The sequence below is a fragment of the Sciurus vulgaris genome (assembly GCF_902686455.1).
Source record: "Sciurus vulgaris genome assembly, chromosome: 18".
Taxonomy (NCBI): Eukaryota; Metazoa; Chordata; class Mammalia; order Rodentia; family Sciuridae; genus Sciurus; species Sciurus vulgaris.
In genome coordinates, this window is record NC_136479.1 from 3,834,267 (window position 1) to 3,848,118 (window position 13,852).

The 13,852-nt window shown below is 50.4% G+C and overlaps 1 protein-coding gene across 6 annotated transcripts; it reads left to right on the forward strand.

Annotated features, from left to right (window-relative positions):
- Window positions 1-89: 89 nt before the first annotated feature.
- On the forward strand, window positions 90-13,335 carry DNAAF8 (dynein axonemal assembly factor 8). 6 transcript variants are annotated; one of them, XM_079121034.1, is made up of 10 exons: window positions 90-428; window positions 1,548-1,706; window positions 2,821-3,021; window positions 4,327-4,797; window positions 6,597-6,714; window positions 8,489-8,630; window positions 9,053-9,190; window positions 9,598-9,705; window positions 11,032-11,305; window positions 11,471-13,335. In XM_079121034.1, the coding sequence occupies exons 1-9, from the start codon at window positions 390-392 to the stop codon at window positions 11,294-11,296; spliced, it is 1,641 nt and encodes a 546-aa protein (XP_078977160.1). In that variant the 5' UTR covers window positions 90-389; the 3' UTR covers window positions 11,297-11,305; window positions 11,471-13,335. The 6 variants fall into 6 exon arrangements, with proteins under 6 accessions (XP_078977160.1, XP_078977162.1, XP_078977159.1 ...); XM_079121036.1 differs by having other exon boundaries at window positions 2,802-3,021; window positions 11,032-13,335; XM_079121033.1 differs by having other exon boundaries at window positions 11,032-13,335.
- Window positions 13,336-13,852: the final 517 nt, after the last annotated feature.

Genomic DNA, 13,852 nt, shown 5'->3' on the forward strand with positions numbered 1-13,852 from the left:
GCGCCGGCCCGGGAGCCAATCCCGGGGCAGGAAGCGGGGAGGCGCCTGGTTGCTAGTGGCGCCGGGCTCCGCCCAGGGGCTGCCCGAGTGCCCGCGTGACGGCGCGGATCCCGGGACCCGCGCGCTGGGTCGGGGCTGCGGGAAGGCAGGCGCAGGCGGGACCGGAGCGAGTGGCGGCCGCACGCGCGAACAGGCTGGGGCGGGCAGCGGCTGTCGGAAGGCAGAGGCTGGCCCCGAGGGCCGGCGGCGCCTAGTCGCCGTGGCAACCGCGCTCGCGGGGCCAACGGGCTGCCGCCGGGAGCCGCCTGAGACGCAGCGGGACTCGACACAAGACCGCACGGTCGGGTCGGTCTTCGCACAGCCCTCCAGCCGCCATCGTCCCAAAAAACATGTTGGGCATTTCCCGCTCCTCTGACCCACCTCTGCCGGTAACGTCCCCCCGCGTCAGCCTGACCGCAAGACGCAAGTGCAGGTGTCTGGTGGCCCCTCTCGCCTCAGCGATTCACTTGCCCGGGACATGCTGTGCCCTGAAGGGCCGAGCCGAGAGCCCCAGCTCCGAGACACCGCTGGGCCGTGCACCCGGAGCGCCCCGCGCTCGGGACACCGAGCACCCGTCCTCTTGAGACGCAGACGAGGCACGGAGCCCCCAGCCAAGCCTCCTGCCTCTGCCCTGGCCAGTTCTTAGGCGCGGCCGCCTCTTAGCCACAGGGCATCTCCAGACCTTCACCCACCTTTGGTCAAGCTCCTTGTCTCCTGAGGAACCGTGTGGTCTCCGTAGGCTCTAGAATACAAAGAGGCTGATAAGTGCATGGGCATAACGGGCCAATTCGAGGCAACACCAAATCAAACGTATTGGGGACTCCAAAACGATTCTAGTCTGTTCCTTTGCAAGAGGCAGTAAAGTAATCGGGCTTGAAAAATCACCCCTAACATTTAAAAAAAAATTTTTTTTTTTTTTTTTTTTTTTGGTATCAGTAATTGAACCCAGGGGTGTTTAACTACTGAGCCACATCCCCAGCCCTTTTTATATTTTATTTAGACACAGGGTCTCACTGAGTTGCTTAGGCTCTCGCTAAATTACTGAGGCTGGCTTTGAAGTCGCAATCCTCCTGCCTCAGCCTCCCAAGCTGCTGGGATTACATGCCCATCTGGCAAAATTTTAAAATTTTGATTCAAATTCTCTTTGCCATACTAACTTCCCAGAGCCTATGAAATAGAAATAATGGTATCTGTGTTATGGCAGATATATCCTAACATACATATATATCATGTATGTATATGTGTACATTTTCATGTACGTACATCATTATATACTCAGTACACATGTATCTGCAGGCTTCACACTGTAGTACACACATGCATGCAGGCACACATGTGCCCTGGCATCCAGTGAATGATGCCAGAAGAAAATGGGTGGGAGGTGGAGATCTGTGAGTGTTTCCATGTCCTGCAGCTGATGGAAGCTTTGGAAAGGCAGCCTCCCAATCTATTGACCTCAATAGAGGTCAATAGGGGGATTCTGCCATCTACCCCTGTGTGCTTCATAGGGCTCCTTGGATAATGGCACACAGAAAGGGCATCCCGTGAGCCTGGCCCTCGTGGCATCCAAAGACAAAGATGTGGCACCTGCACCAAGCTCCCCCTGGGATGCCATCCTTGAGGCTGCCAAAGACCAGGTCCCATCCCTGGACTCAGACTCCTCCTTGGTAAGCAAGAGTTTTCTTCTGGCGCTACTGTCCTTTCTCCCCATCAAGGGCATAATGCCAACCAGGGACAGCTGTGGAGCTCTCTGCAGGTCTCCCTCAAATTTGGGGGCTTTGTTTTCATTTTACTTTCATCCTGGCCCTTCTTAGAGGTGTTCTCTGGGTTCCCAGTTCCTTTCTTTTTTCCATTTCCTTCTTTATCCTTCTGCATTTGTCAGAATTGGTGAATACTCATGTTGTGCTCAGCATCCTCAAGGCCACTTCTTGGCCCTCACCTGGAACCCAGGTTGGCTCGCTGCTGAAGCCCTGCTCTTTTCACTCTGCTACTGTGCTGTTAGTTCTCTGTTGGGCTGGGATGGGGCTAGCACCACCTCTGAGAGTGGTCACCTGTCCAGTGTGTGCATTGGAGGGATTCTCCAGTGGTGGCTTGGGGTCACTGAGGTGGCATTGGGAGATGCTCAGCACCAATAGCCATATGCACACATGAAGATTGGACAGTGACCTTGCTGGGGACATACTGGGCAGGAGCTTCTTAGCATACAGGCCAGCACTGGGAATTTAGAGCAAGGGCAAGGGTTTTAGAAGGGCTTGTGTCTGCCTGGGCATCTGCAAAAATGAACATGTTAGAGCTTCTGGGACCTCAGGGATTGTCCAGTGCACAGTGAGGCCCAGGAGTGGGTGGAGGAATCCCAGACTCCATGCTCCAATCTTTTCACATCTGCGAACTCCTTCGCTCCTATCTTCAGGCTGTCCCTTTAAGATGGTGGGAGCATATAAGCCGCTTCCCTTAGAGGTGGCAAGCCAAGTCTCTTGGTTTAAGAGATGCTTAAGGTGGAGAGGGACTGGACTCTGCTCTTAGTGACTCCCTAAGTTATTCAGCACCCGGCACAAATGCAGCACTCACTGTATGTAAGGTCTTAGGTATGGCACCTCATGGAACAGAGAGCCCCAAATCACACCCCCATGAGGTGGTGCTGCCAAGCCACTTCTAAATCAGTCACAGAAGGCAGCACAGGGCAAGCCCTTTAGGAGAGAACTGGATTTCCTGGATGCCCCTGAGCAGGCTGGGCAGCATGGCTGCTGCTCTGTCTCCCACAGCGCCCTCATCTGTTCACAGTCAGACTGCGGGGAAGAGCCATTCATCTTCCAGCGAAACCAGCCCATCCTGATTCCAGACCTGGCTGAGGAGCTGGCTGCAGACCCTGCTGATGACAACGACTCTAGGACCTGGGTCCCTCTGGCTGAAACGTCCCTGCCTGAGGTCTGTGGGACACAGGCTCCAGGGACCACTAAGCCCACACCCTGCAGGCAGAAGTGTGTGTGTGTGTGTACAGCTCTCAACTTTTCCTGGGTGCCTAGCTAACACATTTGATTGCTGTCTGATTTTGCCCCCGTGCTTCCTCTAGACCCCTCCTGCTCTGTTTTCTACCAAGGTACTCGCCACTCTCTGGCCATTGCCACAACTGCACGTCAAAACTGTCTCTTCGTAATCCAGCTGGCTTTATAGTCACCTGGCACAGACCTGGCAAGCAAGCAGGAGCTCCCTGAATATTTGTTGAGTGAGAGGCAAGAGGGGAGAAGGTGTTCCATAAATGGCTGAGCAAAATGCACAAGCTGCCACCTTGGCAGGGAGGCCAGGGGAAGACCCAAGACACAATGAGAAAAGGCCACAGCTTAGTCTCAAGCTTCCTAGTTGTGGTTATTGCCAAATAGCAGAGCCAATTCCCATCTGTCTCCCCAGGGCCCTCACTAAGAGGAAGAACTCTATCTAAACCTCATGTCTTTTTTTTTTTTTTTTTTTTAAGTTGTAGATGGACACAATACTTTTATTTATCTTTATGCAGTGCTGAGGATCAAACCCAGTGCCTCACACATGCCAGGCAAGCACTTTACCACTGAGCTATACCCCTGCCCCCTAAGCCTAATGCCTTAATGCTTAAACTTAACTGCTGCCTTCATGATAAGAGTCATCCATCTGCTTTCATCCGTGGGCAGCCTCCACTAGCCAAACAGGTTTGACCCTTCTTGATGTAGTTGTGGTTATATGTCCTGTTTCCAGTGAAAACACAGCAGAGGCCTTAACCCACTTTCAAAATGGTTGGGCTGGGGTGTGGGAGAAAGGATTCAGGAGGTGCTTTGCTCCAGCTTGACCTCCCTCACCTCAATTCTGCCCAGCATCATTCACCAGGTGAATGGGGTGCACAAGGGTTGGACCTGATCATCTGACCCATCACAAGAAACATCACCCCCAGCCCAGCTGTGCTGAGAAGAAAGTCTAAAATAATTCCAAACAGGAGAAATTCCAGGGTGCCTAGTACCCACAGGGGCACAGTTTCCACATGATTTTACTTCATGTTTTGTTTCTAGAGTCACTTCAGCAACTCTTCTGTGTAGGGGAATGGGAAGTGACTGCTAATGAGTAGAGTTTCTGTTTGGGGGAACAGCAGTTTTGAAAACAGTGGTGATGGCTGTACAGCATTGTGGTTGTTATGCATGCCAGTGAACTGTACATTTACATGGTTAATATGGAAAATTGTATGTTATGTATATTTTACCATGAAACAAAATTTCCCTGAAGTTTCTTTTTGCAGATGCTAACAGAGGATGCATATTTTCTTCATAGCCAGTTCTGGTGCCTGTGGGACTCACCACCAAATCTGGGAGTAGACAGAATGCAAGGACACTGGGCCTGGCCTCTCAGGAAGGCTGGTCTCCTGAGAACTGTGCCAAGACCAGCACTTCTCTTCAGATGGCAGAGGAGAGCCCCGTGTTGCTGGAAGGTGACCTTGGGACCCTGTCCTTCAACACCAAAAGATTCCAGAGTCCTCCCTGGGACTCACAGGGAGAAGCCACCCTATCCCCTGAGGGAGAGGTGGGGATAGAGCCTTTGGGTGCTGCCTGGAGAGACTCTGCAAAGCGCAGAGCCCTCCGCCGGGAGAGGAGGAAAATGATAGAGAAGGAAATGCTCCACAAAGTAACCCGGGATGCCCAGGACCCAGCCTACAGTGACCAGGGTCAGTCTACTGAGCCAGGTTCCAGGTCAGAGGCCCCGTCAGAGAGGCCTCGGGAAGGACAACTGGTGCTCTCCCTCCAGGTAAGCATCTCTACTGCCCAGCCTCCCTCCACCCATCTCCTGTGGCAGTGTTTACCTTCCCAGCACACTGGGCGGGAACATGGATGCTAATCCCAAGCACAGGATTCTAAATGTGTACAGCTTTTTGTAAAATACAGAACCAGATACCGTCAAAGCAAAATCCTCCAAATGGGAAAGCCCACATTCTTATATAACAGGAGCTCTGTTAATGAGGAAACCAGCAGGGTGACGAAGCCAGTTTCATGGGATTAAGAGAAACAGATTTCATCAAACACGGGAAGAGAAAGGAAAGTGGAGAGATGGATGCAGCATTGTGGAGGGCCACAGAGCTATGATCTGGGGTGCTCTTGTCCACTGGACAGAAAATAAACCACTAAGTCTCCCAGTTTCATAAGGTCATGAAGTGGGTGGGCCCTAGCCAGTTGCCCCCAAGTCACCTTCCAGAAGATGTTTTGGAATGGCATAGGAAGGCCTTTCTGCCTGGTTTCCATACTTCAGATAATTTTCTTAATAACTCAGAGGAAACTGGCAGCAAGGTACACACAGACGTCTGCTGAATAAACCGTCCTTCCCTTTTGCTCACCCTTAGCAACTTGTTTGTCCTCACCTGCAGGACTCATGTGCAAAAAGCACTCACTTTGGCTGGAGCTGCAGCTCAGTGGTAGAGCACTTGCCTAGCACGCACGAGGCTCTTGGTTCCTCCCACACCATACAAAAAATTAGTTCTAAGCTAACCTCCTCCCTCCGTCACATCCCGTCCCCAAAACCCTCTTGACCAGGTTCACTAGTTGGAGCTTTTGTTCTATTGTCTTAAAAGAACAACTTTTTTTTTTTTTTTTTTTTTTTTTCGTTTTTTACCCCCTGCAGTTCTGGGCCTAGCACATACTAGGCAAGCACTCTACCATTGAGCTACATCCCAGTTCCTTTTTAATTTTTATTTCAAGATGGGCTCAAACTTTAAACTTTGGATTGAACTTTGATCCTCTTGCTTTAGCATCCCAAGTAGCTGAGAATACAGGCATGTGCCAGGCAAAACAGAAAAAGCTTTTTATACCTCCAAACATCGTGACCCTTTATAAACCTCAAGTTTTAAAAATGACATGGGGTTTCCTTGAGGTCCAACATTGTGTCAAAAGCACAAGTATTAATCCAAAAATGGTGTAGGAGGCATTGAGTAATGCAGGTCCCATTTTTTAAAAAAAAATCTTTTTAGGGGCTGGGGTGGTTTGAGGCTTAGTGGAAGAGCGCTTGCCTAGTGTGTGTGAGGCACCGGGTTCAATCCTGAGCACCACATATAAAATAAAGGTATTGTTAAAAATATATATACATATATATGGGGCTGGGGAAATAGCTCAGTTGGTAAAGTGCTTGCCTTACAAGCGCAGGACCCTGGGTTCGATCCCCAGCACTGAAAAAAAAAAAAAAAAAAAAATATATATATATATATATATAGATAGATAGATAGATAGATAGATAGATAGATAATCTTGTTAGTTGTTGACGGACCTTTATTTTATTTATATGCAGTGCTGAGAATTGAACCCAGTGCCTCACACATGCCAGGTAAGGCTCTACCACTGAGCCACAACCCAGCCCTGCAGGTCCCATCTTAAAGGATTTAGTCTCTAACTAGTCACAAGGGAAGGTATGGGCATCAGCAAACGCTGGCATGCACGTAAACCTATTTCTACCCAACAGTGTCTCGTGACAAACTGCACTGGTAGTGACAACTGTGGTGGTAGGAGCTGCTGCCCCTGGGACCCTGAGCAGCCTCATAACCCCTGGCTTCATTATTTCAGCAACTTGAAGAGTGGGATTTGGATTACATCCTTCAGAGTCTGTCGGGGCGAGAAGACAAGCAGGGAAATGATTCGCCCAGAACTGCCTGGTGGGCAGCTGACCTCCTGCAAAGCCAAGGTCTGACCTTTAACTTTGTCAGAATCCAAGTGAACCCCCACAAGCCCTCCTTCCAAGCATTTCAGTGACAGAGAACTACAGGCTGGGCATGGTCAGCCCTGCAGCCATTGTGCTTACTCAGCCTGAACACTCAGGTTGTCAGTCAGAATTCATTCATCATTCACTGAATGAATATATATATGGCTTCCTGCTATGTGTGAGGTATATTCAGGCCCTGGGGACACAGAAGGGGCCTTCAGACTTGGCCCCTGCCCAGTGACCCACACCAGCTTCCTTCCTTCTCTCTGCCCTTCCTCTCTTGGGGGAAAGTTGGTCCGGCTGTGTGGGGTGGGGGGACTGGGGATTGAAGCCAGAGCCTTGCACATGCCAGGCAAGTACTCTACCACTGAGTCATGTCCCCAGTTCCAGTCCTACCTCTTACTCCTCCAGGCAGCTCCTGCTCACACTCCTGCTTACAGGGAAGGCTAAGATGTCATCTTTGTCATGGCACTTGTGGCCTTGCTCTGGGAAGTTCTGCAGATAACACAAAAGCTCCCCACCCTCTTGGGCCCAAACAGTGAGTAGAGGCAGGTGCCAGTTTTCTAGCCTCAGATCAAAGACTCCTCTAGGGGCTGGGTTTGTGGCTCTGTGGTGGAGCACTTGCCCAGCATGTGTGAGGCACTGGGTTCAATCCTCAGCACCACATATAAATAAATGAATAAAATAAAGGTCTATCAACATTAAAAAAAAAAAAAAAAAGACTCCAGTAGACCCACAGCCCCTGTGCTGTTTTCACATAGCTTTGTTTGTAATTCACACCCTTTACCCAGAATGCAGTGAAACCCTCACATAAGCTGGGGGTATTTGTGTAGTTTGTGCCTTCTGGAGGGCAGTTCAGAATGTAGCCTGCTTTGTGTCTTTACTTACTCATTTACTCCTTGTGGTACTGGGTGTTAAACTCAGTTGCTTTCTACCACTGAACTACATCCTCAGCCCTTCTTGAGACAGGGTCTCACTAGGTTGCCCACGTTGGCCTCAAACTTGTGATCCTTCCGCCTAAGCCTCCCAGCCAGCTGGGATTCCAGGCATGTGCCACCGTGTCCAACTGAATCTTGTCTATTTTATTTTAAAGGCACATTTGAGTAAGCTATTCCATTTTGAAAATCTCTACTAAACATATAGTGGGTATTCAAGGATATTCATTGTGGTGCTCTTTAAAACCATGAAAACTTGGAAAAACCCATATGCAATAGGAGTCTGGCTGAGCCAGTTATACCAGAGTACTCTGCTGCTTAATGAGGAAAATCCCTACTAATGTAGGAAGATAAAATCTATAAGGCAAAATAAAAATAGAGTTGAAACAAATCTATAAGGTGATTCCATTTGCTGTTTTAAAAAGCACACATGGGGCTGGGGAGATAGCTCAGTTGGTAGAGTGCTTGCCTCGCAAGGCCCTGGGTTCAATCCCCAGCACCACAAAAAAAAAAAAAAAAAAAAAAAAAAAAAAAAAAAAAAAAAAAGCACACATGGGCAATCATTTATTATGATTACCCTGATGTGGGGTAGGGAATGACATAGTTCAAATACTTGGTTGCCCCTACTCCATGAGGCTCAAATGCAGTGGTCCTGCCCCTAAGATACTGCTCCCTTCACCCTGCTGAGCTCACTGGAGGCCTCACAAAGGGCTGGGGCTACAGTAAAGACTGAAACATATGAAGAAGAGGTCTAAAGGGTCCTAAGTCTCAAGGTGCTGTCAGCCAAGGGGGCCCCAATCCTCTCCTCTGACAATTCACAGCCCGCACGGCACCATGCTCCCAGGACAGGCTCCTGGAACAGCTGGCTCTCCTGTGTGCGGTGCAGTCCAGAGCCTCTGGCCCTGCCCGGAAGCTGCCTGCTGACACACCCCAAGACACAGAGGAGCAGGAGGCTGGAAGCAGGTAGGATTTCTTGCCAGTCATTACCCCTGTCATTTTTTTGTTTTGGATACTGGGGACTGAAGCCAGGGTCGCTTTATCACTGAGCTATTCCTCCAGCCCTTTTATTGAGACAGGGCCTCAAACTTAAAAAGGGCTAGGGATGCAACCTTGCCCAGCATGTGTGGCTCTGGGTTCCATCCCCAGGACTGCAGATGTGAATGTGAACAGCCACCTCTGGTTAAGAAGCCCCATGCTGAACAGCATGGACTCAGCATTTTATTCATGCCAACTGCTGTTGGCAGCGTGGGCTTGCTTGAGGGTGGCTGGGGAGAATGAAAGGGCAGATGGGCTGGAGTGCCTACCCTCACCTGGTGGGCACACTTCCAGTAGCTGCCACGAGCAGTGTGACTGGACTCAGCCACCCTGCCTTTCTCTTGTCACAGATGTGCTTCAATGAAGCCAGGCTTCCAGGCCGAGCCAGGCCAGCAGTTGGCCGAAAGCACGAGGCTGAAGATGGAGCCTCCCACCATCTTTATAGATTTGAGGCAATCAGAGCCACCTGACCACCAGTCTCCAGGAAGGTACAGAGCAGTGACAGCCCTGCAGCAGACTCTCCGTTGTGCAAAGTAGCTCGGCCTCATGAGGCCTCTGGCAGTTCCTGCTAGGAAGAAACGGGGAATTTCAAAAAGCTTGGAAAGTGGCTGGTTTGTGAAGTGCTTTTAGCCAGGAACAGCCCTGGCCAGTCCCACCTGATCTAGGTCTCCTATAGGGAGGGAAGCCAGGGGCAGAAGGCAAGCCTCAGCTGGGCTGGAGTATATCACCTACATCTCCCCACCAGTTGGCAGGAAGTCCTGTGGCCCTTTCAGTTCAGCTGTTGCACTTTGACTGCCTCAAGTTCCCAGAGGAGCACTTCCAAGTCTCTGGTAGGGACAGGCCTGCCAGAGTGCACTGGGACACATCCAGAGAAAAAATTTCCTCTCTTCCCCAGCTCCAGCCATAGCTCCTCTGACAATGAGGAGGATGTAGGAGAGACAGCAGTTCTGGAAGCCCAGCAGAGCCCAACACAGCAGGCAGCTGCTATCTCCCAGGACCTTCGGTAATCACGCAAGAATCCTGCACTGCCTGATGGCATTCCATCCGTTGATCTGGCATAATGGACTTTTGGCTCTCTGCCTGTACCCTAAGGCCCACACATAAGGGCAGGGAGGATGTAGGGGCAGGGGAGGAAGCTGGAGAGAGCCCAGCTAGACCCAGCACACACCTCAGCCTGGCCTGCTGTGCCTGAGACATCACTGAGAATACCCTAGCTCCAGCTTGAGTAGGAGTTCAGACATTCTCTGTCTGAAAGACAGCTCCCCAAATTGATCTTGATCCCTGCCACTCATGGCAGTGGGAGTGAAGAGAACATGTAAGGATGGAATGAGGAGATGGTTGTTCTCCAGAAGTGACAGGCTTGGTGAATTAAAAAGTGAATGCCACGTAGGGACGCGAAGGGATGCGAGGGAGGCCCCATACTGTGGTCATGGGCAAATGAGAATTACGTACCATGGCACCGGGCAATGTCAGGGCTTCATACAGCTCCTAGATATGGCTAGGCACTGCAGGGGGAGCACTGGGGCTGAGAAGTGTCGGACAGGCCTTTTGCCAGAAGCCTGTGAGGGTAACACACCCTCAGACTGTAGAGCCATACAGCCTCCAATGGCCAAGCCTTGCTTTCCAAGGCAGGAGCTGCCCTTGGTGGACTGGCTAGACAAGCTCCCTCTCCTGCTCTGAGGAGTGTGGTCCCTCCCAGGAGAACTGAGCACCTCCTGTATGAGTTTCAGCTCTGGAATCAGGTTGCTCCTTTGGCAAATAGTTTTATCTCACCATGTTTTAATGTCTTCATCCAGAAATGGGGGATAATTTTAGTTCCTACCTCAAAGGATTCCGGAGTTGGGCATGTAAATGGTCCTCAGTTAGCGGAAGATATTTTGTTGGTCCAGGCTTTAAGACATTAAGGACGTGCACATGTATAATCCCAGCTATGCTGGAGACAGGCAAGAGGATTTCAAGTTGAAGGCCAGTCTGGGCAACTTAGTAAGACCCTGTCTAGCATGAGTTAGTGCACTCCTCTAGAGAGCTCCTTCTGTAAGAATGTTACAGACAGCATAGATGGTGACATTAATTAAGCCCCTGGGGATGTCCAGAGCCACTGATGGGGCTGAACCCTGTCCCCACATGGTAAGGTCTTACTGCTCCCACCAAGCAGAGAAGGGGAAGCCATAGGTATCCATCATTCCCAACAGGATCCCAGACATTGACAGAGGTTGCTTGAATCATGTCCTTAACTTAAAGCTTCCTGCTTTGTCCCAATTTCAGTGGTGACATGCTGAGAGGACTGGCCTCAGTAGCACTGTCTGAGGTTGGTTTTACTGCATTGCAGAAGCTGTACTGGCAAGAGCCAGCTTCTCCAGCAGCTGAGGGCATATCGGAAGGGGACGGCTCTGCCCCAGCTGCCTGTCAGGGAGAGACCAGGTGGCCAGAAAGCCCCTGAAGATGCAACTGAGAGGAAGGAACAAGTGGAACTCTGGGCCGAGGGCCAGAGCACCCAGGCCAGACTCCAAGGAGGGCACCCCAGGGCCCAGGAAGACCCTCTTGAGCCAGAGTCAGCTAGGGAGGTCCTGGTACCTCCTCTAGGCCAACTATAGGTGCTTCAGGTAATGGGATCTGAGGAGCAGGTGGGATGGTCTGACTTTCCATGCACTGGTGGGCCCCTTGCTATCCACATGTGTCCACTAGCAGGTAGCTTTGTGGGGCAGGGACCCTCACTGTGGACTCACCCAGCCTCTATTAGAATTGTCATGACATTTTCATGCTCACAGCAAAGATTCAAACACGAGAAGTGTAACAGCAACTCTGGGAAAACAAGTGGACCCTGCTTCTGCAGAGACGGGAAGGAAACAGCAGAACTCTGTGGTTCTCAGCGGGACTGCAAGGCTCTTACATCTTTTTCCATTTTACAAGGCCTTTTTAAAGACTAAATAAGACATTTATATAATTTCAGGGTTGAAGCACTTCAGCCTTTTTTCTGGGTCCCTGAATACTTGCTATTTCATGTACTTAAATTAACAGCTTGTACAAACCCACACACATGCAGACTTAATTTTTTTTTTTTTTTTTTTTTTTTTTTACAAAAAGGTTAACAATTGAAATTTGCTCTCTTTTTTTCCTCTACCCAAGATACAAAGGCACACATAGGTTCCAGGATCCTTCCAAACTAAACTAAAGGAGAACCTAGACAGAACACTGGAATGGAACAGTGCCCACCCTCGTCGATAACCAGTGAGAGCGGGGTCCAGCTGGTCCCCTGCTGGGGCCTGGCCTCCATGGGAGATGTCGGGTACCCCACATCCTGACACTCTGCAAGCTTGTCCCCCAACTCCCCATCTTAAGAGTCCTTTAGTAATTACTTTCTAGGCCCTGATCTGTGGCACCTTTGATCATTTGCCAACTTGTATTCAGGACAAGGGCCCCTGCCTGCCCTGTGGAGGAACAGAGAAACCATGTCACTCGGGTCCCTCCATGCCATGGCTTAGGAGGTACAGCTGGCACTTGGCATCTGGGCAAATATTCCAACATTCAAACTGGGGGTTTCTGCTAGTTGCCACAACAGAGGGTACACAAGTTTCCCTTTATATTAAGCCCTGAGCCAGGGTAGGAGCTGGGCCCTTCCCAGCCACAGCAACATCACAGACATGTCCAGCTACAGGCAGCTATGACCAAGGCCACAAACTCCTGCTCTCCAGACACCACCTGATCTGGCCACTGGGGACCCACCACAGCTCCCACTCCCAACCATGAAAGGCATTTCCATTAGAAGCCAAATGCCAAGCAGATCTCCACCAAGGCTACAGGAGGCTCTCCAGCCAGGCCTGGGCCAGCCCCCTCCCGCCTGGCTCTGGGGCAAGGCCCAGACAGCCAGGCAGCCTTCATCACAGTCACTTATCTGTCAAGAGCAAAGGTGATTATTTTTTCTCTTAACCTCATTTTCTCCCTTTTAATGCCACTAGGTTCATTTAGAATGTCTAAATTAACATTAGTATTTGAAAATAAAGTGTTTGTTCCAAGTTCAACTCTGCCTGTGAATTACTGACAGGACAAGCTGGAGGGAAGAGGTGGTGGGAGTTCAGCTTTGCTACCTGGCCCCCTGGGCAAGGCATCTGTCATTCTCCAGACCTGTTTCCTCACATATGAGAGAGTCATGGAAGCTCTACCCCAGAGTACACACACCTGGAACTTCAAACTTCTCATCTACATCATCCTGAGATGACGATGGCTAGAGACAGAAACAACAGGCAAGGACTCCTAAGCAGCAGGAGAGGCCCTGGCAGTGGGAGAACAAAGGGCTCCAAAGCCACCAAGGTGTGGCACAGGTTGAGGGCATGAACAGCTGTAACCAAGAAGAGGGAAGTCCCTGCTGCACTGGCCCAGATGTGAGAGACATGAGCCAGGAAATGTGGGGGAGGAAGGTGGGCAGCAAGACTGGGCTGGTGGAAGGGTGGTCTGGCCACCTCAGGTTGGTTCCATGTGCCCCTGAGAGCTTTCACAACTGGTATAAAAGGCAAAAAACATCCTGAACCCAGGTAGCTGTGTTCTGCAGACAGCATGCACAGAATGCACAGAATACACAGGCCAGGACAAGCACTGACCTGCCTCATGAAGGGAACAAAGGAAGAGCAGGTCAAACTATATGGGGGGGGGGGGGGGGGAGTACTCTTCGGCCTCATTTCCAAGAGCAAAAGTTACTCAAAATAAGATTGGAAAAGAAGCAGAAGCACATGTCTACAGCTCAGGAGACTGTCAGGAGGATTGCCTAAATCCAGGAGATCGAGACCCATCTCAAAAAAAAAAAAAAAAAAAAAAAAAAGGAAGAAAGAAGAAACATGCCAATGTATTTACCAGGAGATAAAGGTCCCCGGTCAACTCCTACGTGCCTTTCTTCCCCAAATAATATCCCTTGTCCTGCTACACCCCCAGCCCTTTTTAAGACCGGGTCTCCCTAAATCGCTGAGGTTGGCCTCAAATTTGCGATCCTCAGGAGTGCACCACCAAACCCTGCTAGAATAACTTTTGAATAGAGTTTAAAGTGCATGTCCTCAGGCTAAATACAAAAAGAAGTTCAAACAAATATTGAACCCTAATTCGTAGGCATATCCCTGCCTCGGCCTCGCGGTCGCTGGGCTGTTACAGGCATACGCCCACCA

Excerpts from the sequence above, each read along its gene's own strand:
- DNAAF8 (XM_079121033.1), top strand. The coding sequence starts at position 390 with ATGTTGGGCATTTCCCGCTCCTCTGACCCACCTCTGCCG. Across the intron at positions 1,707-2,820 it reads TGGACTCAGACTCCTCCTTG|TCAGACTGCGGGGAAGAGCC; the intron begins GTAAGCAAGAGT and ends ATCTGTTCACAG. Across the intron at positions 8,631-9,052 it reads GAGCAGGAGGCTGGAAGCAG|ATGTGCTTCAATGAAGCCAG; the intron begins GTAGGATTTCTT and ends CTCTTGTCACAG.